This window comes from Molothrus aeneus, chromosome 5 (genome assembly GCF_037042795.1).
Source record: "Molothrus aeneus isolate 106 chromosome 5, BPBGC_Maene_1.0, whole genome shotgun sequence".
Taxonomy (NCBI): domain Eukaryota; kingdom Metazoa; phylum Chordata; class Aves; order Passeriformes; family Icteridae; genus Molothrus; species Molothrus aeneus.
Window position 1 is genome coordinate 54,472,544 of NC_089650.1, and position 27,261 is coordinate 54,499,804.

The following is a 27,261-nucleotide window of genomic DNA, read 5'->3' on the forward strand; positions in this document are numbered from 1 at the left end:
AAGAGACCTAACAAACTGACGCAGTGCCATGTACTCCCACACAAATCTAAATAATCCTTTACTAAACTATTTTTTCTAATCCCTCCAACTCAAATAAAAGTTCAGATAGAAACATCTTATAAAAACAGCTGGGTTTTTTTTGCCTTTTTTTCTACAAAATGCGATTTCTCATCAAAAATACTAAGATGGTATTGATTTCTGAGGAGAAAAGCTTAGATAAATTAGTTTAGGTAACTTTAAAAACATGCAAGTTGCTTAATTTCTATGTGGCCAGTATTGGAGCAATTTTATTAAATTTTTTAAATTTAATAAAAAAATTGCCTTTAAGTAGGAATTACATACATTGGCAAGGGAGGGCTAGATTCAATATCAGGAAAAACTTTTTCATGGAAAGGATTATCAAGCACTGGAACAGGCTGCCCAAGCAAACGGCTGAGTCACCATCCCTGGAGGTAGTAAAAGACACAGAGATGTGGCCCCTAGGGACATGGTTTACTGGTGGACTTGCCAGTGCTGAGTTTATGGTTGGGCTACACAGCCTTAAAGGTCCTTTCCAACCTAAACATTTCTATGTTACTATATTAAAATCATTAAAAATGTCATTCCTGTACACTTTAATTACTTCATTTATAATGACAGGAGAATATACAAGCCATATTACATTTCAGATACCTTAAGAGGTACTTTCTTTTTCAAAATTAATTCCTTTAAGATATACAGACTTGTGTTTGATTCCAAGTACTTTAAACCTCACCAGCTTCAGTTTTCCTAAAGACTTTTTCTGACATTTAATATCCTATCCTAGTGTTTTGTGTTAAATATTGAATTTATTCAATAATTTTATTGAATTAAATAAATTTATTCTCAAGACTAGTGTTCCCATTTATTCTCAACAGTAGTGGTTTCTTCCCTGTAGGATATCTTATTTGGTTGCTTTAGAAAATAATTCATTTTTTAAATCAAATGTGATTGCTTGAAGCACACCAATACTTTCTCAGCAAGTCTTTTCACCATTCTTCGGTTTCAAAGACCGAACTAATCTTTCAATTCAACATGTCGTGTTTCCTGTTCACTTTACAAATTAGGTTTTAAAAGTTGGGAAGGCTTGCAACGTCTCAGCAGTGAATAAATTGGTGGAAAGTTTAATCCGTTTATTCATTAATTTCCTCTAAAGGCTTTTACAAACATATCTTTGGTTTTGTTATTCAAAAGAAAAGAGAGCCTCTGCAGTTCTTCTTGCTGTTTAGGTACAGTGTGCTTAACACTTTTGCTATATTTTAAAAATAAATAATGCCTTTTTTTTAAATATGTTGTTACCAGTAGACATGCATAACATCAACAGAGTATTATACTGAAAAACTGTCTTCATCAAACACTTATTAACATTATTAACATGCTGACTATGTAACAAATAACTGATCACTTTGTTAAATCATATTTTTAGAATTCCAATTTCTATGCTGGTTTTACAAACAAGACAATCACCATCTGCCTCAGATACCACCAAGTATACTCTGTTCCCTGAGAAAAAATTAAGTTTGGGCCTTTTAAATAAGACTTTTGAATAATTTTGGAACAAACATAAACTAAAACCATAATATACATTGGTTTCTTCAGTTGTCTCATTGTTTTTTTAGTACTGCAACAAATCTTTAATCAAAATATCACTTGATTTTTACAAACACTTATTTCCCCAGGAGCTCCTGGTGACTGTATGGAATCATAAAATGGTTTGTGTTGGAAAGGACCTTAAAGATCATCTAGCTCCAACCCCCCTTCCACTAGACCAGGTTGCTCAGAGCTCCATCCAGCCTGGCTTTAAACACTGCCTGGGATTACCATTATTAGTCCCCCTTACCTGGGGCATTAACAGTAGGTCACTATTAGGTTACCAGCAGAAAAGCATGGTGGAGCTTATGACCAAAAAAACTGAAAGCACTTTTCTTTCCCACTTGGGAAAGAAGATGAAAGAAAATGCTGCCTTACAGTATAGGAAAGTAATGATTACTAAAAGACTTTGAGTTTCCAAAACATACTAAATGAGGACCACATAGATAAGAAATCGCAGCAGGACTTACTTAAGAAAAGCTAAGAATTTTCAAAATATTGCCATTTGGAGGTAGAAAAAACAAACAAACAAAAAAAGCCAGTTTCATAAATCTCTTACTCAAAAGAAAATCAACTTAATTGATAAAGTACAAAAATGCAATCTGAAAGCAGGTTTTTGCAGAGATATGGCAAGATGAAGTTGCAAATTGAACTGAAATAGATTCTGGAATTAAAGCAACAGAACAAGAGAACTCTACACTTAGGCATTTTTCTAGACCAGGAATACTAAATTAAAATCAACTTCTGGATTTAAGTTAAAGCTCCAGGAAAGCCTATGCTCTTACAAGAAAGCAAGAGGAGTCAGCTCATTTTATATTTTTATAATTTGCATTATTCCAAATCTCTAAACCCCACTGTCAGTCTTCTGATTCAGAACTTAAAATGCTTATGCTTTAGCTTATTATGTTTCAAAGTCAACTTTGAGTTAGTCATAATTTTTCTTACTTTTAGTATTTTAAAGCAGACATTCTAAACTTCAAGTGAAAAAAAATGCCTTTTTTACAACCAAAGTCACATATAGCTTTGGAAACAGAACTAAAATAAATTGTAAGCTCCATGTTTAATTTCAATTACAGCAGGATATTTGAATATCCACCATTAAACTGCATCTGCATTTAGCATTAGAAGGAACTAAGCTGCAAATTTAGTAGAACTCATCAACAAGAAAGACTCTTTCAGTCACTGAAAATCAGTGTCAATCTGAAGTAAATACTTTGCATTCCCTACAGAATTATTCTATAAAAAGCAAAGCTATTTAAGTCTACTCTCTGAGAAATTCGATAGTGCTAAACTGGTGTGTGTGTATAATTCAGAATTTTAAACAGTTCTTAAATGCACAAAGATTTGTTGAGAAAGTGTCTTTCACAGCCTCTGGAGAGTAGACATCACGAGAATTCTGCTTCTTTTTAATACAAACATCCTCATAAACTTTCTCCCAACCACAGGCAGACAAACAACAGCTAAAATGCTTAACTAGTTGTCATCACAAGCATTATAGCTGAAAAGATAGACATGAAAAATACCTTTATGAAGAACTGCATTTTTGCAGAAGAACCTTTTTAAACATAGTGCAAACACCAAGATGAAAAAAATCCTATTCTGTAACACCAAACCCAGTGAATCACTTATTTCCACAAGCTTTTCCCACATGCCCAACTGAAACACCTCCATGGTACTTCACCAAGCCTACTCCTAAGCTACAGCCAAGGCAGTATCCTCTGGCCATAGGGAAAGAGAAGAGTGCTCAGCCAGCCAAAAACTGGCACCGCAAAAAAGTGATTAGCTTTTTATTGAGGTTGCCTCTGAACTGCTTCACAGGTCTGACATCAGGAGAGCCAATGCCACAACTCAATTGACACAGTGGTTCAGAGTTGTTCATCTTAAAGCACTATAGAAGAATCAGCCAAAAAAACCTATAGATCCTATCACTGCTTTTCCTCACTACAGTGTTAATCCTTTCTTGCAGTTACTTTAATGTGAAGTCAGAATGAAGCCTTTCGTAGGCTTTGCTTTCCCTACTATGTGTCTGTTTTCAAGAAAGCTGTTAAGAATGTACTTGTCTTTGAACTCTCCACCATTCCATCAAAACTGGTTGAAAGAAGCCACTGTTATCATGAGCCCTTCTTTCACAGAAAGCCAGGCTGAAAAATAAAGATATACAGCAGGCACGATTTACTACTACTTCTCATCCCCCTCTTTTCATTTTGATAGATTAATCCTGAAATTGAGTAAAAGAACATAACTTCCATTACAATTCAGCACAAGACACGTTTCCAACCATCACTGATGGATTACAATTCAAGTAAAATCATTTGCAATGCTTGAAAAAGCTATTAGTACTAAATGCAGAGGAAGAATAAAATAAAAAAAATACAACTTACTGAAAGAAGCTTCCATGCAATTGGACGAACCCGTTTGGGAATGCCAGACCAACTCAATTTTCTCAATTCATCTATTAAAACACAATGGTTTCATAAGAAGCAAGGAAATTACTACCAATTTACATACACAGATACATTCAAATTAGCATAAAGGCATTCACAACAATAGTCTTCTTAGAAAATCCAGTGATTACAGAAATATAGGGCAATCCTAATGAATTAATAAAATATTGGATAATTGCTATCCAGAGGGACACCTATGGTAATAGGTACTGAGTGTGATAAGGTAACTCTCTGGAGTATTTCTCAGCATTACTGTTTGGTATACATGCCTTATATTGTCACAGTTGGCAACCCACTACATAAATGTATTATTCTTCCAAATATTTTTGAGATACATGAGAAAGGAATACAGTGTATCAAAGCAGGTAAAACAGTTGTTACATTATTAAAGTCTGCACAAAATAAGGAGCAGCAGCATATGCTTTCAAAAAACATTAAGAAGTTCACAGTACTTCTGCACACTAAATATGCATGGATGGAGGAAACATGAAAGCATGCTTATACACATAACCCCAAGAAATTCCACAGTTCACAATAAATTTCCCCCTTATCCTTCCTCTCAAGGAGTTGAGAAGCATTGGAAGAATTAAAAAATGACCAAAGGATCAGTAACATTAGAAAAATATGACACTACCAAAGTCCAGTGTGAACCAAAGTTGCAAAAAAAAATGAAAGTAGAACTTGTCAGACAGAACAGACAGATTAGGAGATAAATTCAAGAAGTCACAGGCTGGCACACAAATACACTTTGTTATGAGTATGCTGTCACTGCAAACACAAGGATTCAATGAGAAAAAGATGCAATAAGCAACTGAAAGAAGTTTAATTTGTCATACTCCAGCTGTGATCATCACGCACAAGCTGCCCAACACGAACCCCAGACAGCAGCTGGTCACATCCCTTAACCCTGCTACTTCCTTGTCTCTGCCCCATTTAACAAACCACTCCAATTATTTCTTCCCTTCATGGTCCCAGTTTTGCTACTGTTATACCTAAATATGGAATTTCTGAAATGATTATCAGGCACCATTGCTCTTGTAACACTGCACTTTCCTAAGTGATCTCTCAGTGCCTCCCTCCATACAATGACACTGTTTGGGCACCTCTCACACAATTCTCTCTTGACTACTTGTGAAATCCAGGCATACCATAGGGTGCCATCTACAATTTGTGTCAGCTTCTCACACTGTGGTTTGTTATATACAGCAATTTCTCACATCACCTACAGTAGTTCTCCACACCCCAGGGAGTTTGCTCAGCCTCCAAGCAGCTTTAGTATTGGCTTGCAGCCCCGACCACTTCTGCAATTCCACCATGATCTGATTCCAAGTAAATCCCCACCCTACCAAGCACTACAGCATAAGTAACAGTATCACTGGTTATATTCTAAAAGCTAGAAAGGCAGGAAGTGGTCAGAAGATGTAAAGGCAAAATAAACATATAACATGAACAAGAGTAGAAAAACAGTATTTTGTATCGTTTATGAACAAAAACAATAAAAAAGAGATAATATCTGCCTTAACTAAACAATCTACAAATTATATTTCCCTTCCACTGACATAAGCATGACAGTTAGCTCCAATTGTTTTAATACCAATGAAAGCCTCAAGTCTTCAAAATCAAAATCTCCAACTGTGCATATTCCTGCTCTACTTGTCCTTGTGCAGTATTTATGAACAAATATACTTTACTGGGTTTAATCTATTTGTGTCCAGGCTGAATGAAAACTTATCTTGTGCATTAGTTTCTTACTTCCTTACACAATCATTTTGCTCAAGTTTCAAGTTTTGGCTGTCTTTATGTTCAATCATACCATTTACAAACTGTGTAGTTAGTATATGAAGAATATAGAAAATAAATTCTAACTCAGCAACCACTTTTATTATTTTCTAGTAACACAGTTGTCAATTCTCAACTCTATACCCACCGAACCTATTCTAATCTTTCACCTTTCCATATTTTTGCTCCACCCTTAACTCACCTCAATAGGAATCCATGCCCAAACATGGGTACCAACCTCTGAAAACAGCACATGTAAAGTAAGAAAAAGTATAAAAAAGGAAAACATGCAGATCTACTGTCACAATCAGAAATGTGAAGCATATGATTGAGTGACAGATCATCCCAAATCACCAAGTACAAAAATTACACTTACTTTTAAGTAACTCATTTAAGGCCAAAGATAGGAAATACAGAAGCAAATTGGAACACAGCTTATTTTCCCTCCCTCCCCTCCCGATCCTATTCTGCAATGAACATACACTTCCTTTAATTCAGGATAGCTTGGGCTATCATATAATTCCAAACAGTAACACACACTATGGGAGTGGGTTCAAAAGGACTGCTCTTTCTGGAAGGAAATCTCAGCATGGAAGTGAAAACCAGGGACAAATGATGGGGGTTTTTCACCACTTATTTGAAACAGATTCTCTATTTATCCATCATGTAGGATTTTGGGAGTGAATACGTCCCTACATTCTTCCATGCTGAACACAATTATCTACGTTGCTTTGCCACTGCCTTATCGTCTCTGGGAGCTCTTTTTACACCTAGATTGCCTGCTGGGCCTACCAAATCTTCAGCGATGCTCCTTCTCTCAATATATCTGAGAACACCCATTCAAAGCTAGTTTTTACATGTTTCTAAGTTGTTTCTCAAACTCTCTTTTAGAAATGCTTCCATTCATTTGGCCTGACAGGATTCATATTCTTCTCTGCTCTCCTTATTTGACACAGAACTTTACCTTTTGGATTGTATTTAATAACCTTCTATTGTATTTAATAACCTCCTCTGCTCTGTTGTCATGCCATCCTTCTGAACTTTCTCAAGGCTTTTGTTTCTGGTTTTGCTTTCATAAGTGGTACAGTAATTGCTTTCAGGACAGAGGACTGTTAGACAGATGATTGCACAACTGAGAGTTAAGTCAATTCCATTACAAACCATTAGCCCTGGGTATGTGATAGTTCTATTTCTTCACACTGACTGCTATCCTATATCATAGCCTTCCGAAATTCCAGGATCCCAGACTAATCCAAAGAAACATATAGAATTCTGGCCCTAACTTTTCACTACAGTGAGCTCAACTACTATTTGGCCAGTGACAAAGAGCACACAGGAAAACTCAAAGGGGCTATACAAGAATTCTTATGAGGTGTAGTGGCAAACCCCAAAAGCACACAGTCTGACCCTTGCATGCAACTACTGCTAAAGCATCAAGTGATGCTTTCCTCTGATGGTTCATCACCAAAACAAGAGGAACGAAAACAAAGGACCCTGCACTTTCCAACAGCAATTACAACAGCAGGACCAAAGTAGCTCCTGGAAGACTTAGTCTAACTGTACTATAACATAAAATAAAAATGCTTCTGGTGAAGAGAAAAAAAAATTGAAGCATATACACAAGAGTATCATTTTAGACATACATAAAAGCCTGACAGTGAAGCCAAATTCTAATACTGCTGTTAAAATACATTAACTACATGTGCATTTTATTAGACATACATAACTAAATTTTACAGCAAGTGTCTCTATTACAGTCTTTAAGACGGGCTTTATTCTTACAAATGACTCAACAGGTGAGTTCCTAAAAATCAAATAACCACATGTAATTGAAATACTCACATTTCAGTTCTCAGGTTATCTTGAGACACTAGAGACTTAATTTTTTTAAAAAAGAGGACCCTGGAGACTACAGATTGGTCAGCCTCACTTTTGTGCCTGGAAAGATCATGGAACAGAAGACCTTCCTAGAAGCTCTGTGATGGCACGTGCAGGACAGTGATGTGATTTGAGACAGTCATCATAGCTGACCAGAACAAGTCCTGCCTGAGCAGCATTTTGGCCTTCTACAATGGAGTGACTAATCAGTGGAACAAGGAAAGGCTTTACAGGTGTCATCTATTTAGACTTCTGTAAAGCTTTTGACATATTGCCCCACAAAATCCTTCTCTATATTGGAGACAGAAGTGGAGTTGATGGCTAGACACTTTGGTGAATGAAGAATTGCTTGAATGAGCACATCCAGGGAATAATGGTCAAGATGGAGATCAGGGATGAGTGATGCCCCTCAGGAGTGCATACTGAGCCCAGCGTCATTCCATGTTGGTGACATATACCACAGGATGAAGTGTACCCTCAGCAAATTTGGAGTGACACTGAGCTGAGTGGTGTGGTTGACACAGCTGAGAGCTGGGATGCCATTCAGAAGGACTTGGACAAGTTGAAGTGGGATCATGGGAATGGTATCAGGTTTAACAAGAACAAGTGAAAGGTCCTGCACCTGGGCTGGGGCAACCAACCAGTATAAATACAGGCCAGGGGATGGAGGGATTAGATCAATACACATGGGAGAAGGACTGGTGGGTACTGGTGGACAAGAGGCTGGACAGGTGAGAAAGTCAAACGTGTTCTGGGCTGCCTCAAAAGCAGCATGGCCATCAGGTCAAGGGAGGTAATTCTGCCCCCTCTACCACACTTTGGTGAGAGCCCCAGGTGGGCATGGAGTACTGCATCCAGCCCTAGAGTCCTCAGTAAGAGGAAGACATGGACGTTATAGATCAAGCCCAGAGGGCCATGTAGATGATCAGGGGGCTGTAATGCTAAACAGATTTTTGGGCTTTTTACATTTTCCATATATTTGTAGCTCTGTAGACTATTATTGTATAGTTGTATAGCTCCTTAACTAACTATAGTACTCTTCCTACCCCCTTACCTAAATTTTAGAACAATAAGCTAACCTTCCTGGAATCTTATTTAGTCTTCCCTCTATAGTGTGAACCACTATTTTTTCACTATGTATTATATCCGTAATAAATGTGGGGTTAGAAGCTAGGGGCAGCTTCAGTGGGGGGCAGAATCAAAAGGGGGATTACTTAATTAACTGTTCTTCTAATTGGATGATTTCTGTTAAGTATGCTAATTTGTTAAACTAATAAAATTGTCACACTGTATTATGTGTGCCTCTTGCTGTATTTGCACCATGAAGATCTTTCATTAAAGGAAACTGTTTAGCTCGTGGTATCAGGCATCAGCTGGACCACCTCTCCTATAAAGACAGGCTGAGAGAGCTGTTCAGCCTGGAAAAGAAAAGGCTCTGGGCAGCATTGTTGGGGCCTTTCCATACTTAAAGGGAGATGATAAGAAAAATGGGGACAGACTTTTTGTCAGCGTCTGTTTTGATATGACAAGGGGTTTTAATCTGAAAGACAGTGGCTTCAGACTAGATGTAAGGAAGAAATTCTTTTTCTGAAGATGGTGAAACACTGGAACAGGTTGCCCAGAGGAGTTGTGAATGTCCTATGTCTGGGTGAGGGTCTCAGACCAACCTGATCTAGTTGAATATGTCCCTGCTAATTGCATGGGTATTGAACTAGATGTCTTAAGGGTCCCTTCAAACCCAAACTATTTTATAAACTTTGTAACATTTCAGCCAATGACAAATGGTTTAATAATTAATTAAAATCCTTTCTCCCTAGTCAAAGCATAACGTCAATGAATTGTCATTAGAGCAACTCCTTCCCCTTGCAGATTTCCCAAGGAATTAGACATCCTAGTTTTGAGTCACCAAGCATGTTCCCAAGCACAGACATTCTACAAGAGTTTTAATAGCACCTACAAATCAGACACACATTTTCAATCAAGAGAGTACTGCAAAAATATTCTTGTTTCAATACAATTAATATTTTCCTAAACTTCCAGATCAATTATTTTGAAAATGAGCACTTGTAAACATTCTAATTATAGACGCAATCATTTGTTAAAAGAGTGAGCAAAGAACCAGCTGAAATAAGCCGGATCCAAAAACAGTACCTGTAAAACCCTGCCTGTGAACTCTTTCTCAAACTAAAAGGATTCTTTCTGAAGAAACAGTTTAAGCCCCAATTGTTAGTCTGTTTTTCAGCTGCCTCATTACTTGACATAATTCTGTGACCAATGGGTATGAAAGAATTTATAAATCCCCATAGATTTTAGACAAAAAGTATCTCAATTTGTTCCTACTAGCCAACTATCACTTCTGCTTAGGAGACAGCAGTTACTTTTCACAGAAACAGTGCTTTAGGATATTTTATTATGAAGGTATAATGTGGTATGAAAATCCTTCAAATTAATATGATTAATTTAATTTAGGAAAAAAATTGTTTGACCTGGCTTACTACAATACATTTACAGATATGTTTCCTCTCTCTGAGGAAGAAAAAGTTTAAAGCAATTGTTCTAACAGAAATCTTAGGACTATCCTTTTACTGCATTTAGATTTCAAGACTTCTCATATTCCATAAATATTTCATGGGGAATTTTACAAAGAAAACATGCCATTAGTTTGCCAGCTTTTAACTGTACAAGCAATTACTGGAGTTATTACCCACTACACCTAAAACATGAGGCCAAACAACCAAGTTGACAAGTATTTTTCTTGGAACTACAAGCTAATCATTCTACCCATTACAAATATATAAGAAATATTAAAGGAGTTCAAAATTTCTCTGTATGTATTATTCATTTTTGATACAGCTGTTATTTCATTGAGATTACTATACATGGCTACATGAAGTCATGGCCTGCATGAGCAACTCCATGATAGATATGATAAACTAGATTTACATGTTTTATGTTCCTACAACATAAATTCCTTGGATATTTTAACTATAAAAAGCTGGAAAATTCTTTCAAAAGCAGAGATGCACAGAACTGTAGCTCCCCCAACAGCACGTTATAATACAGGCAGTACCTATAGAAAATAACTTTAATACAGGGCTTGTTATTACTATGGCAACTACAGCAACTGGTTTTCAAAATGAATAATAGCTCTGTTAGGCACTTCATTAATTTTTTTTTTAATCAAACACTGCTCCTAATCTTCTCAATGGAACAAAGAGTTATTCTGAATGCTGCAGAAACAGGAAATAAAGTCCAATTCACCTTTGTAAATACAGGGTAAGATCGTTTTCAGAGCCTTTGCTAGAAAAGAGTAGGAAAGTACATCTTGTCTGCTACTCCACATAAAAAAATCAGAAGCAGAAGCAGATGAGGTTGGTGTTACAAGGTACAAGAAAGCAAGTGATTAGGAAAAGTAAGGCAAAAAAATTATTGAAATTGCCAAGACCTGCAACATGTGAAGCCAGCGATGGAAACAATAAGTAATGGAGAACAACTGTTGCAGCAGCAGATGTTGTTTTTCATAGTTCTCCCAAAACATCCAATTTCTGTGCAATATCAACTGTTTTTATTTTTACATTAATGCCATTGAAAAAGTTTCTAACTTTTCATGTACAACTAAGGGAAAGCCTTTTATACCCTGTTCTGAATGTTAAAGAAAAAAGCAGCTCTAAATGATTTAATTATGAGTCTTTACTTCAGTGGTTGCACTGTATTATTTAGTTTAGCTTTACTATAGGTTCTATTATATCAAATTCCTCTATAAGGCTAGCCCTTAATCTCTAATCCATGTAAGTTTTTTTCAGTTAACTGCAAACATACATCACATCCAGAGTCCATTGTGGCTAAAACACACGTGAGGGCAAAACCAACCAATAATCTGCAACAGGGAGACAGCACAGCACAGACATACACAGTGAAACGTGTTCCACTGTGTTTACCATCCCAGACAAGTTTTATGTACTTCTTCCAGTTCTGGGCATGCTGCTAATGAAGTAACAATGACTTAGGTTCCAACATTATTAATAGTGAAAGAGATGCTGGCAAGAAAACCTAAAGGATTAATTATACTTCCTTGAGCCTTCGTAAACTGATTTACAAGCTGTCTGTGCCACTCATAACAACAGGTACATTGCTAATCATGATGTTCAAAAGCTTAAGGACACAGAGCATGTTCAGAGTTCTCAGTAGTCTTGTTGGTGACATTCCTGGTAAGTCCCTCCCATGCCACAAGGTCTGCAAAACATCATGGGAAGAGGCAAAGCTGCTCCCTCAGTCTGTGACTTCAAGAGAGAACACTGAACTTCTCACCCATGTATTTTACTGGATAATACAGGTTTCACAAAGTATAAGTTCAGCTTTCATGATGCTCTCAGGTAAGGAAGAGAGATGGAACACCAAAAACAAACCAAACAGCCATACAAACACAAAAACTAAAAGAACATTTCATCATGTAGTACTTCGCTTTCTCCCAGTTCATCCAGACTAAAATACCCCTCTTCACTGTATTGTTCACCACATGCCTAAGACTCACAGACTGTTTTTGAACATCTGATCAAAAACCAGTGCAATGATCTCCTAAAAATTCTGCTAAAACTTTAATGGACACCAAAAAAAAACCCTTTTAATTAATCCATCTTGTAATCTGGAGTAGAATGCTAACTCTTTTCTTTTTTGATGATCAGTTATTGTAACTACCACAACAATTTTTCTATGTACACAGAAATTTGAATGATAATTTAGTGGTTTGGTTTTTTTTTTTATAACAGTAACCCCTTCACATCAGCTGAACTTAGGAGTCCCACTGTAATTCCAAATCCACTTGGAAAAAGACATAGTACAGAACTCCACTCTTCATTAATGGAGCCATGAGTACAACATGGGAGTTTTAAGGACTCTGTTAAGAGCACACTTTTTGAGCAGATCAATGGTTTTAACCTGAAATGTTCCCTGTGGACATCCACACAAAAAGAAACAGCTTAGTCTCTAAGCTATTCTGATAGTAACAAAAATCCCATGGATTTCTATTTATAGACAAGAAGTCCAGAACCTCAGAACTAGGCTCATCTGTGTACTTCACAATGCCTCTTACCCATTTATTAGAGTCATACTTGAATACCAAAAATCTGGACAAAAAAAAAAAAAGGTAAAGCTTTAGGTCACAGGCTTGTTTTTCAGAACTGAGAAAAGGGAAGGATTATCTTGTTTGTTAACAGGAGCTGCAGCTGGTTCAGCCTTACTCTTTTTTTTCCCCTCAATAAAAACTTAAATCAATGATAGGTGGTGTTTGGAACACATAAGAGTAAGGAGTCTTCACTCAAGTCAAAATTAACAAATCCTTGTTAAAAAACAACATTAATCTAAAATTAAACCACAGTTCTTTGCAAGACTTTGATACAGTCCCCCACAACATCCTTGCCACTAAAACTGGAGAGATTTGTTTGAGTGATGGGCTGTACGATGCAGACATTTGGTCAGTTCCTTATCCAAAGAGTTGCAGTCAGCTCCAAGTGGAAGCCAGTAACAAGTGGTATCCCATGAAGTCCACAGTGGGGCCAATACCATTTAGTGTCTTCCTCAAGACACTGACAGAGGGACCGAGTGCACACTCAGCAAGCTGGCAGATGACACCAAGCTGTGACAGAGTGGATTTGTTGGAAGGAGTGCATCCCATCCAGGGAGACTTGGACAGGCTTGAGAGGTGGGCCAAGGCAAACCCCATGAAGTTCTCCAAGGGCAAGTGTAAGGTCCTGCACCCAAACTGGAGCAATCGCCAGAATCAGCACAGGTCTGGACCTACTATGTCAATCTTAACAAAGGAAGAGAAATGTATCTTGAAGAAACAAACTATGCAAAATCTTCTCAAAATTGTCTCAAGAATCTATTATCATCTAGTTAAAATGAAAAATCATAAATTAATACCTTTACATTGAAATATACCACCAGAGCAGTAATCAGAATAAATGCTTACTATTAAATGAAAATACAAGTTATGAGACCAACCCACAGAAAATAGGAAGACAAAATACTAATTCTGCAACAAGTAACTAAAAAGGGAATAAATAATGGATATTTGACATTCATTTCTTTCAGAAGACTGAATTAATAAAAAAGGTGTTACATAGTCTACTGGTACAATACTGTCTGGTTAATAATCTTTTTTCATTAGCTAAATAGGAAAGCATGTTTTGTAGATAAAAAGCTAACTAAAACAGAACAAGAATCAGAGAGGACACCTTTTGGTGATAATAATTTGAAAAGACAGATATGACTAATGGCACATCACACGAAGCAGCAGTAGGACACATATTAACTTTATACTATATATCAACAAACTAAAAGAAGAATAGGCACTCACATGGTCAACTACAAGTAATGCACAGCTGTAGGGGGCATTAAAATTCTAAATTACATGGATGTACTAGGAGCACAGAGATAAATCACTGTGTAGCTTAGTGCAGATAAATTAATGAAGCTGGGGACAAAATTAATCAAGTTCATTTCAATTAATGCATTTTGTAAAGGTATTGAAACTTTTCAATAGCACCAGTTTGGCAAGCAATTTTATAGGACATAACAGACTGGTTACAGAATACTAGATTTATGAGCCATAAGTGAAAGAAAAGGTAATTACTATGTTAGATCAGGTTTAATATAAATCTACAATGGATGTGACCATGAATAGGAAAATCCTATTTCAAGTTGCTGCAACAATACAGAAGACTGCTGTGATGGGGAAAAGAGATATCTACATGTTTTCTTTCTGAATTTAATCTCTAGAGAACCATTCTTGACTTCTTTTATTATAGCACACAGAGACAACCAGCTATTGTTATAAAATAATCTGAGATTACAGCATTTTAAATCCTGTAAAATGATGTAATTAGTTTTTGCCACCATCAGATAAATCAAAAGTTCAGCTATTCTTTACAAGTTCAGTAAGGCTTCACAACATTATCCACTACTTCCATAGCAAAAGATTAGCTAAGAGAGACAGCACCCAACTCAGCCACTTCCAGTACTCCCCAAAAAGGTTTCCTTTTTGAGATCTGGTCATAAGGAGAAAGAAAAATAGATGATTTCTTTTAAAAGTAAAATGAAAAGTGCTCTTGAATGTGTACAGCAGCTGGAGTAAATTTAAGATGGGAATACTTCACAATTCTCATGGGTGCTTTTACAGGGCCTTCTATTATTTTTATCAAGATAGTATGCTAAAACTTCAACATATTTTATTCAGCTTGGGATTTGTCATGACTAAGTAGGAAAAATGGTGACCCTAACATGCAAAACAATTTTACAACTTTAGAAATTAGTTGGTTTGACTCTGAAATAATACATGTGTTATGTTGCATAATGGTAGCAATACAGTGTTTTGAAGCTTTATTAAATGAAGAGAACAGAGCACACCAGGTTTACCACTGGTTCTTATTTTACTTAAATAAACACATTTCTCACATCCAATTACATACTCATTAGCCATATATGTGTAAAAAACAGAAAAATAGTTGATTTGAAGATTAAAGCACTTCCTCAATGCTTTTATCAGCTAATTTTTAAATTTATATTAGTAACCCATCATACATCAGCTGTGCTGAAGTTGCAAGTATGCAATAACTTGTTTGTTGCTTTGTCAGATTTTATCAACATTGCTTACATTGTGTTTGCACAGTTAACATCTCCCTAAAACATTTTACAAGATTACTAAAAAACACAAGTTGAACAAAAAGAATTAAACTTTAATCGGAAATCTGATAGACACAGCAGTACTGTTCCTCTAATATATACAATGTGGTCTGTGAACGAAAGAAAAATTTCTTCTCAGAAATACTGCCCCCCACACTGCTTTGTCAAAGTTCTGTTCCCCCCTCTTAAAGCAAGCAACTTGTTAGTAAAAATTCTGCAAGCCCATCTTCACTTAGTAATGCAAGGTCCATTACAAAGAAAGACAAGACCTGAAATTCAGTAAGTCTGCAGCAAACTGACTGCAAGTGAAGCATAAACACAGGCTGATTGCACAAAACCACTGTGAATTATTCCTGCTGAATAAGCTGGCATGCACTACCAGGAGTGGGAAGCTATGCAGACAAACAGACCCTACAGCTACCTCACAGCTGTCTCCTGAGCTCAGCTATCCTAGCAGCAGCCCCACTCTGCTTCCTGACCCTGCACCCCTGCACTCACTACAATCTAATTGACAGGGGTCACTCCCAAAGTCCCCATCCAACCAAACTGCTTCTTACAATAGGCTCCTTCTACCAGCCCACATTTCTTGCAGTAACTACCTATTTCCACAAGTTCAAAGTAGCCAGCCTGTGAACCAAACCCAACTCCAAAATCTATTCGTGGTTTCCAATGATTAAAATAATCTTCACTTCCAAATTTATATACGTAATTCTTCTTTTTGCATTTTACACCATCTTTATAGGATGATTATTCAAGTGTGAGTCAAAGGATTTCAAGGTCATTTGCATTACTTTGTATTCATAGTCAATGTTGATTTCTCTTGTTATGATAAGAGAATATGTGCATGACATGGCTACAGTTCCACAAATTAACTTACTTCTATTTTGCTTTGAAAGGACTTGTTACATAATCTATTTCAACAAAGTGTGAAATTATACCAAGAAAACAAACACAATAGAAATACTTTACTTCAGTGTACTTCTAGTTCCAAGCAAAACCAAGCCTAATACTTTCAGAAATGAAGGGAAATATTTACAAAAATGTCTCCATGTCCTACTAATTTAATTCACTGTGACAAACCAAGCCCAACTATTTGTGGGTCTAACACAAAACATACTCACACATACCACATCACCGCCCCCCCACACACACAGAATAAGCCATCTGCACCAGAAAAGCCACCTATCCCTATATTACTCACCACAAATTTTAGCTTGGAACCTATTGCCTAGTTTCTACCTTAGAACATTTCCAGTATTGTTCTGAAGAAAACAGAAAAAAAAAAAAACCCAACACAAAAACCACCCCAACAACAAATTAAAAAGTCCACTTTCTCAGGCTACTGCTGTCATTATAAAGCAAGAATACTTTTTAAATATGATCGTCACTGTAGCACAGAGCTAAACCAAACATCTTCCAAAAATGCACACATTAAAAACGCATATAGACATGCACCCACCAGATTCTGATGAACTGTGCATACAGCAATAAGCATATACATGTTTGCATATATGTGTACACAGACATTCCCTAACAGATACCAGGAATTCAGTCCAAGCACTACCATCATATATGATCTACTCCTAAGAGCTTCATGATCATCAAGAGCTTGCATGCCATGAATAACGAGTTCATTTCTTTCCCTAAAACTATAATGTATTACCTGTAGATAGATATATGTGCTATTCGACATATTCCAGATACAAAAGTCAAAATATTTGCATCAAAAAAGTCAAAACTGGGTATAAAATTCTATTCACACAACTTCAAACTGTACTTATCAGTTTGTACAGCAAGAGAAAGAAAAAGCTTCCTATAAACAGATGTAGAAAAGGCATTATTTAGTGGTATGTACAAGAAATAATATTGAGAGCTTACTAGATATTTTTCACATTTTAATATCAAGGAAGCATACTCATAGTTCACTTTCCTATGCATATTTCAGTGTGAGATTCATAAAGTTCAATAGCAAAAAAAAATATAGTTTGTTTTATATTGACTAAGTTCACCATAGACAGGGTGACTGCACTCCTAATAGGACTGGAAACTTTCTTCCAAAATTATTTCACTTTAATCCACAAATCTGATTTACTGGTAAAGTATTCTAAACTAAATAGACAGCACAAGTGAAATGGATAGGTTTAAACTGAATTCTGTCTTTCCTCTGATTTTGCAACCTTATATAACAAAGATTTCTACTATCACAACATTCTTAAGCTATGAGCTTCCATGTCAGTCACAATCACAAAGGTCACAACATCTGTTAGATCAAAGGGCTAAAAAGTGGTATTTGTTTACCATTTTCAAGTTTATGTAAAATATGTTTTAACACCTCCCTTTATTCACAGTTGCATTTCATAAGAATGTCCTATAACTCACTGAAATGCTCAGTCTCATGCAGTTATTATAGTTTCCATAATTGTACTTTCCCAGCATCAATCTGATAATAAGACACAGCATGGAAAAAAAAAAAATAAAAGCTACAACTTGGACTGTATTATATTGAAGAAGCCTCATAACAATGACCAGGCAGGAGAGGATCAATTCAAGAACTACAAACATGCAATTTCTACTTCTTTCTGTAAGTTTCCTGGAGATATCTTCCAGAATGGTCTACCTCAAAGACATTTTCTTTATTCATTATTTTGCCCTCAACTCCTAATCACCAAGTTCTCCAAATGGAGTGTACTAATCCTGCTTCAGATTTTCACTTGGGATACAAAGCCATTTGATTCTGTGATACCCTCTTGGCACTTGTATTGACTATTCAGCAGCTAAAATCCAGTAAACAAAGGGAACAGTCAAGTTATCTGACAATACATTTGTTTTCCCATTGACTTGTTGTCAGCATTCACAGATGAGACACAGAACCACTGTATCAGCCTGTGAACATGAAGGCTCACAGAGTAGACAAGCAGTAATACTTACACGCCTCATCGTTTTTCACTCCTATTTATTTCCAAGCATGAAAATCACACTTATATACCAAGCTGTTCCATTATCAGGCATTAACAATAAACACAGCTAATTATACTGTGGGGTTTCTTTCTACAGAGATTAGTCTGGTAGGAAGAAATAATGTGAGAAAGAACCAGAACCCATCAAACACCCTACATATATTAGTAGGATGTATGCAAATCACTTATTAAAAGCAGGAGTACTACAAACTTTCAATTTTATTCTTTCTTTTGTAAGATCAATTTTCAATGTTGAAAGGATCAATCTTAACCAAACCATATGGCAGGACAGCACATCAAACAGGAAAATTCTATAGTTTAAGAACAGTTTAGATGTAATTCATAGGTTCTATGAGAAACACTCACCAAGATCTGTATTTGGGCCAGCAAGTAGCTGCTTAAATTTGTCCAGTCGAGATGCTTCTCTCTCAGTTAATGCAGGAGTAACTGAGGTGCTGTAGTCTGCCATTCCACTTGCCAAGGGAGGTATGGAAGTTTGTGGAAGTGACTGTGATCTCTGCATGGAAGAATTTTCACTAGCATTATCTGAAGAGAAAAAGAAGTATAGCAGTTAGCCTTGGCTAGTGAGAAGGCTACTAATCACTTGAATTTAATTTGCAAATTTAAAACAGAATTCTTCTTTTTGAAAAATGCAAACTGAAGTACAGCAGAAGTTTGGACTTCAAATTACTTGGATTTAGCAGAAGGAGCATTTCTCTTTGAAGCAGTATTCCACAATTAAAATACATCAGAGATCATATTAATAGCAAGGCTCATGGATTTCTACAATCTGTGTTACTAAAAGCTGTTCTCTCCCTTACATTCTTAAAAAAAAAAAAAAAGAAAACAAATTAAAAAAACAACCACCAAGAAATCTTAAAATTGTCGCATTTGAAAGCTTATATAAAACCATGGAAAAGATCACATGAGGGGGAATCTCCCAGTCCACCTGCATGATTTTCTCCTGCTTTTCAATATATTTTAATTATATTTATATTTTAATTACAATTTATTTATAGTTTTTCACAATAGTGAAAAACAAATAGTGAAAACAAAAAAAAGTTTATTCTACCGCCATACACATGCATTACAATTTCATAAGGCATGCAGTCTTCCTCTCAAATCACTAGTGATAAACAGTATTTTCCTGCAATATTATTTTAATATTGGGGTTGGGAAGGGTTTACTGTCTTACAGGGGCAAATATGGTAGCTCTCATCCTTTAACTCTCAAGATCTTTTTCACTTTTCAACATACCTAATGAACTCGACGTATGACCTTCACTGACTGATTTAACAAGCCTATTATCACCACATGCAACTGAAGTCAGCTGTGCAAATTCCTCTTGTTTTCCTTCCTGTAGATGTTCTTCCTGAAATTTATGCTGTTCTTGTAGCTTGCTGTGATTCTGAATTACTTTGTGAGCTGTTTCCATGACCACTTCTGTATTTAAGTTTTCAGCAGCTATTGCTAAGAGTTCATCATCATCATCTCCAAGATCCCAAGCATCACTTGTGTTACTTTCAAATTCTTGGAAGGTGCTGACTTTCTTCAATTTCACTGGAGTTGTAGGTGGCTTTGAACCTGGTTTTATCAAGCTGTTCAAAAACAAATAAACACTATTTAGAAAACTAGTAAGAAGCAAAATACTCTAGGTAGGACCAAACCCTGAAAGTTCATAGTTGATACTACATAGGTAGTAAATGTTTATCTCTCTCCACTCATGTTGCCACTACATCCACCCACCATAACATACAGCTGAAGAAATCTAAAAAAAGGGCTGTAAAAACTGACACTTTGTTACTTTGAATAGAAGCAAAACAAATCTTTCCTTCTCTTTTCTTAAAGAAACAAAAAAAAAGGACCACCCCCAAAATCACATGAAAGGATTACTACTAGAATAGCTTATAAAATAGGGCACACTGCACTGCTCTTGCTTCATCCATTGCTGTAGATTTCAGCCCTTTCAATGCAATTGCTGCTTAACAGCACAGGAGCTGAAATCAAGCCATGGTCTACTCCTAAGTCATCATAAGCAATCATGCAATACAATCACTGTCATAAACAAACCAAGTCTCACCTTAAAACTCATTAAATCTATCATTCCTCCCCATCCAGGCATGCCAGCATGGATTTCCTTCAGAACTTTGCTCTTCTCAGAAGAAAGATATTTCTTCCAGTTACTGGTCTAAGTGGACCCTGATCAGCTCCCAACCTTTTGCCCCTCTGTCAACAGGCAGTATGAGATATGAGGAACCGAGTATCCCTCCCTAGCCTGGAACTTGCTCTCACTTACAGTAATGCAGAGCAAGCACATCTCCCTTCAGAAGTGAGCTGAATAAGGTATAAAGTTGAGAGGGTTTCTTAGTCTGTTCCCAAGAAATAAAGAAGTTACAGCCATTAATTTAATTGTGCTTTCACAGAATGGGTAAGATGGGAAGGGATCATAGAGGGTCATCTGGCCCAAACTCCCTGCTCAAGCAGGGTCATCTGGCACAGAATCACATCAAGATCATTCTTGAGTTTGTTTCTGACCTCCCTCTCTCTCCACTTGGGTTAGTTTTTCTTTTTTTCTGTTAAGACAAGGCAGGCAGAACTGCAAATCAGAAAAAGTTCTTACCCAGTTCTCACACAGCATCAGTTATAATGTTTCTTTTATACTCCCTACAGGGAGTATCTTCCCTAACAGGTGCTACAACACTTACACTTTCACCTGACTTGTCATCACTGTCCAAAACAGCAAGGTCTTTCTCTAGTTCTGTCACTAGAGACAGAACTAGTTTTTATTACTGGGTCTCTATACCTCTGTATTTTGAGCCAATTAATCTCATTTCTTTTAATTTCACCCTTAGGATCACACATTTCAACTGCCTCAACTCTGCATCATATGAAAATTAACTAGAATGTTTACTTGTACTATCTGAAACCAGCCCTTGAAAAAATTTAGAAGCATGACGTCCTTCCAACCAAATACATGTCTTTGTGACACTTTTTTTACTTTACCACAATTTCCCATGTATAAGGCATTAAAAATAAATAATAACAGTTGGCAATCTATTTTAGTTAAGATCTGAAAGAGCTGACTTCTTCCTGCAAATATGGTAACCATCAGGAAGTCACAAAGGAGAAGTCAAAACAGGGAAGTCAAGATTATGACAAAAATTGAAAAAGGAAGACTAACAATAAACTTTACAGCCAACAGGAAAAAAAAAAGAGAGAAGACAGAGGAGACAGAAAATACTTGGAATATTTAAATATTAGGTTAACTCACGTTCCATGCAATAATGGGTCAAAAGGTGGATGCTGAGCTCCGTACACATGTTGGATACTAAAGGAAAACAAAGAGAGTTACCACAAAAATAATAAATATTTGGAGAGTTTCTGTGTATTAAATAGTCAGTAATAAAGAGAACTTAAAATGTTCCATCAGTTGTCTGTTTCAAAAATTAACAATAAGGAAGCTGCAATTGATGTGCATATTAAGAAGCAATTTAATCAAAATCATAGATTTGCTAAACAGGAACTCTGTGAAACCTAAGCTAAGGCTATTTTAGGCTATTTTATTTTTCTAACCAGAAATTAAAAGAAGAAATAAGTTAGACTCTGCAGTAAGAATCTACAAAATTCTCTTCTCAGATTTATCATTTCTCCATCTCTTGCAAAAAATTAAAAATTCTCAAAGAAATATCTATAGAGATTTAATCTTCTACATACCCTTGTCACCCAAAATCCAACCAGACAGTTCTTAACCATTACTAAAGTACAAGGATGACAAAGCTACAGAAAAATGCAGAAGGTGACAGCTTAGAATAAAAGCCACAGGAGTACTAAAAGAATGCTTTGAAACATGCTTCCTAAGACAGACTTACTCACTAGCCTCTAACATTACAAAATAGCATGTTTTTGTGTGAAAACCAAAACTATCTACAAATAAAAGTTCATTATCTCCAAGTTACTGGGTATGAAACTATTTTGTAAATTAAAAAAATGCCACAGAAGGCACATCAAGACTTACATGTGGCTTCATATTAGAAATTACTACAACAGAACTCTCTAATTGTAAGAGAAATAAATCATATTTCATTATGATTATATGATAATAAATCATATGCAACATTAACAACTACCCAAACCTGTAAAAAAAAAAAATCACATAGAACAAAAATGCTCTTCTAACACACCAAAAACCATCTCCAGACCATAAGGATAAGTAAGTCCAACCTTAGTAAACCTGAGATAGAACCAAGCCAAAAAGACTGCAGTCAAAACAGATTTTAAGAGAGGCTTAGATTTTCACAACAGCTGCAGTATTAACACTAGTGAAACTAGCCCTAGGGGTGACTGAAAATGGTGATTTATCAAAACTTGCAACGATTTTTATGTGATTCAATGGAAATCAATTCCCCACCAGCCTTTCCACAGAACCACATGCCATCCTCTCCACAGGCACATCCCTGCTCTACACTCCCATGAGGGTCAGGTGCCACTGCCCATTTCCATACACACAGAACGTGCCTTTTCTTTACACCTCTCTGTGAATACCTGCCATGCAAATGCACTCAAACAGAAAACAACAGTCCTCTCCATGCCATGAAAAAAATGAGTTAAAATCAAAAGCACATTCTCCACAGTGTCCTTGTTTTTCCACAAGCCTGCAGTTGCCTGCAAATTAACTGCAAGTATTTATAGATCCTGTGCAAGGGAGGAAGGCCAGAAGTGTTTCACCCTCAAGAGATTCAGCAAAGTTACAAAGAAAACATAGTAGAAGAAGGACAACAGGTGGACTGAAAAAGTTAGTTTATAACTAAAGAAACAAAACCACTCCCAGTTAGTGCTTATGGGTAAGTGAAAATGAAAGGAGGTAAATGATGAGCAAGACCACATTGCTGAGTTCATGTCTAGGGTATTAAATACAGAGTTACTATCCTCTGAGAGCCACAAGTACACATCATTCTTACAAAAAGAATATAGAAAACTGTACTGTGAGAACAATTTAAGGAAAAGACCAAAGAATGTTATTGTTAAATAATAATCTGAACATGTATTTCCATGCTGATGTAACAGTCAAAAGAGTTAACAGGACTTTGGGGTCTATTCCCTGGAAAATCTTGAATGGGAGAACGTGCTTGTAGCTCTTTGCACTAATACAACGACTGCTCTGCTGCTCACACTTCAGAACAAAGCTGAGAAATTGACAATGTTTTGAAATACGTAGCAGAAACTAAGACATGTCTGTATGCCTAGAAAATACAGCTTCCTACAAAGTATTTCAAAAATTTCACAACTTGTATCAAGTTTCAAAACATCCTAACTTGGCCCTGCTGAGAGCTACAAACATTCTCCCACTCAACATTTCCCGGCGAACACATTCCCACGATCACGTTAACTCCTTTAACCGCGATGTCAGGCTAGGACCGCACATTCGGACAATTATTGAACAACCTTTTTGACACAAGCCAGAACCAGCGCTCACTGACCACCAGCCATCTCTAGCAGACAACTGGAGGCGCCCAGCGCCGGAGGGCTCCGAGCGCTGAGCTAACAAGGGACCCGCGTCCGAGCAGCGACCGACCGGACCCGGACCCTGCGGGGAGACTCAAGTACCCGCGAGGTCTCGCGGGGTAGGAACGCGGTGTTAGGGTCACAGCGGAGCGGGACGGGCACGGACGCCCCCCCAGCCCGGCACCGTCTAGGGGCCGGCCACGCCGACCTTCCGCGGCTCCTCTCACCTGCCCGGCACCTTCGCGCCGCTCCGCTTCCAGAACTGCTTCCGGCCCCCGTCGCTCGCCATAGTGGCGTCACCTCATCCCCCTCCGCGCTCCCGGCCCTCTCCCTCAGGCTTCACTCCCCGCCATTCCCTTCCACAGAAGCACCACTGAGCGCCGCCATCTTGGGACTGGAAAACAACCCCGCGCCTTATTGGCCCTCCGAAGAGGCCCGGAAGTTTGAGCCAACCAGAAGTGAGATTGCTGCCGGGTGGGCCCGCTCGGGCCAATCGCAGCGAGGGGATGTTGGGGGTGGGCGGGGGCGCGGGCGGCCCAGGTACGGTGTCCACCGCCCGGTGTCCCGTCAGGGCTGTGTCCCGGCCGGGCTGTGCCCCGGCCAAAGCTTTCCTGTAAATCAGGAATTGCTTCGCGGCTCTCCGAGTGGGACGTTTTCAGACTTTAGTCCTCTTTGATTGAACCGTACAGAGCAATTCCTCAGAGTACTCCTCAGAAGTGCAAAACTTGCCTTGTGAATGGATGGTGATACTAACTGAAGATCGGTGGGCATCGGTCTATAACAAAATCCATCACATTTTTTCTAGTTTTATATTTTTACATTTATTTCCAATTATTAACACAGTTAGTGAGGACGAGGGGAGCAGGGGGACTTCAAGCTTTCTGTTTGAAAGTTCTCCAATAGTTGTACCTATTTCATTTAAGCCTTTGACATGGTACAAGATTGAGGGGGTTTACATGTATCTATCTGTAGATTTCCCAGCAATATATCACTTCACAAGGACACATCGCTTCTGCCAAGCAAATAATTATGGGTTTATGTTATTCTTTCAACTATGGCTCCTGAGAAAGCAGTACTGAGTTACAGGATTTTTTGCTGCATCTCAATGCAATTTAGCATATAATTTAACATATCAACAACTGTTCAGGGAACATCCTGCCACAATTAAGCCAAAAAACTGGCATGTAGTATAAGACCTGATCTGCAGTGTAACCTTTGTTCTTTAGTATGTATTTCATGTGTAAGTTATTTCTTAAGAATTGAAAAAAAAAAGCTTTCCTTCTGCTTTGGGATTTACTTAAGCAGTTGCCTTCTAAAAACTGACAAAAATGAAATGTTTCACAGATCTTGTTACATCACTGTCCACAGGTGAAAGCTGTAATTTCAATGCCTTTTATAGACATATATGCTGTAGAAGTATCGCCTTCTCCATTTGTGTCCTTCAAGTAGGATTCATCTTACACATTCTGGACTTTGAGTATCATCAGCATTAATGAAATACACAAGAAAAATATTATGATCTATGTCTGTTACCTAAAGTGAGATGAAACCTGCAAAGTCATGACTGGAACTTTGCTTGGTCATAGCTAGATAAATTTAAATTATACTTGTTGCTACTAGAATACAAAAATGAGGTGTGTCTCTTGTGACAATCAAAAAAGTGATAAATCCATAAAACATACATTCCATCATTACCATTAAGATGGATGCTAAAACTGTGTTTCAGTTATTTTTATTTGTTAATTGTTGATATTTATCAAAGAGAAGCATAGATTCAGCCTAGATAGCCCAAGCCATCTGTGTCCTTATGACAGTAGACCTGAATCCTGAAGTGACACCATTTAATTTTTGTGTCAGTCTGGTGCAGCCATGTGGAACTTCTGGTTGATTTTAGCAGTGGAGGTTTTGCTGAGTTACATAATCAAGTCAGCACAAGGTTAACTCTATTATTAATATTTCATTATATTAAGTATCTGTTGCCTTGTGCCTAGGTTTTTAATGTGGTTCAGAATTTTGTGTTGGAAAAAATTGGCGGTTGCACGGATTGTTCCCTGAATAAATCTGACTTGCAAATGGGGCTACATTTGTATCAAGAACTGCAAGTGCCCTCCTCTGCTACTGTGAAGGGCTGCTGCCAGTTTGAGACCTGTGAACTGAAGTCCCACAGAGCTGGCTGCTGTTGACTTTCAAGAAGGCAAGGATACTGTTTGTATTCCCTTCCCATTCATTTTTATATTTTCTCCTTAACCTGAGTGTTGTTTTATCCCTGGCACAAACCTGTGTTGCCAGGGTTCTGGAGGTGCAAGGGATTTGGAAGAAGGAACCTTTCAAGACCTCACCAGGTAAGTTAGGTGCAATTCTCCATGCCCACCACTCAAGCTGATCTGGCCACAAAGAGTGTGTTTGTGAAGAGATCTTATCAAATGGTAATAATTGAGTATCACAAGAAGGTAAGTTCACAGCTATGGAAGGAGGACTTGGTCTGAGCATGTGTTTTAGCAGTGTCACTGCTTAACTTTACAGAAATGTGACAGTGACAGTGGAGGGTGTGCACGGGTTCCACTGCCAGTCTGTTTGTGTTTGAGAACTGCCAGTGTCCAGGTGCTGACATTCAAGGAGTGCAGCAACACTGCAGTCACTGCTGGGACTCTGCTGCAGCTGGTCAGCACAGTCCTCAAGAGCATCCCAACATCCAAATCAGCTATTTCAAATCTGCACAGCTGTATTAACTAGGCTTTGCCTCATGTATTACTCAATACAGTAATATTTCAGTACCATTTCTATAGGAATTTCTGTTGTTTCAGAATAATAAAAAATATTAAAATATCTACTGTAGTATTTGTTTTGTTTAATGAAAAGTTGTATGTAAGAATTTATAGTTAGGAAGTGGTCTGTTGCCAATATGGTCATATTGAGCTACAGGGTGTTTTGTAGACTTCTTTCTTTTTCCTTTTCTCCCTTTTTTTCCCTTTTGAATTTTTTTCCAGATTTGTGTTCCTTTTAACTTGAGCATTTTTCAGAATCAGGTAACTGCATACAGTTGCTTACTGTTACTGAGGGTGCTCAGGAAGTTTCTGTGTATTCTAGAATGTACATGTGTAGCCATGCTCTTGGCTGACCAAAATTAGGAGTGTTGTAGCTTGCACTAGCAGTGTTTTGAGCAAAATAGGCACTGAGAGGTTTATTTAGTGTGATAGCTGGTGGGCTGTGCATCCAGGTGGAGATTCAGGTTGGGTTTTAGCTCGTGTTCTGGAAAGCTTCTGCTGTGCTGGTGTGGTTACACAGATAGACTTCTCTGAGGAGGGGCAGTGGTGTCTTGGGAAAATTAAGTTTTTCTGACTACAGATGTGAGAGTATAGATTGGTGCTAAACATAGTTAGCTAAGCTGACAACAGCACTCCTCTGCTAACTTA

The 27,261-nt window shown here is 37.5% G+C and overlaps 1 protein-coding gene across 1 annotated transcript in view; it reads right to left on the reverse strand.

Moving 5' to 3' along the window:
- The window catches only part of TBC1D22A (TBC1 domain family member 22A), a 138,814-nt gene extending 114,589 nt beyond the window's left edge, over positions 1-24,225 (reverse strand). Inside the window, exons 1-5 of the mRNA XM_066550777.1 lie at positions 24,076-24,225; positions 21,618-21,674; positions 19,604-19,944; positions 18,713-18,892; positions 3,990-4,060 (exon numbers count right to left, since the gene is read on the reverse strand). Coding sequence (XP_066406874.1) covers positions 3,990-4,060; positions 18,713-18,892; positions 19,604-19,944; positions 21,618-21,674; positions 24,076-24,137 — 711 coding nt within the window. The 5' untranslated portion in view covers positions 24,138-24,225. The remainder of the gene's footprint in view (positions 1-3,989; positions 4,061-18,712; positions 18,893-19,603; positions 19,945-21,617; positions 21,675-24,075) is intronic.
- Positions 24,226-27,261: the final 3,036 nt, after the last annotated feature.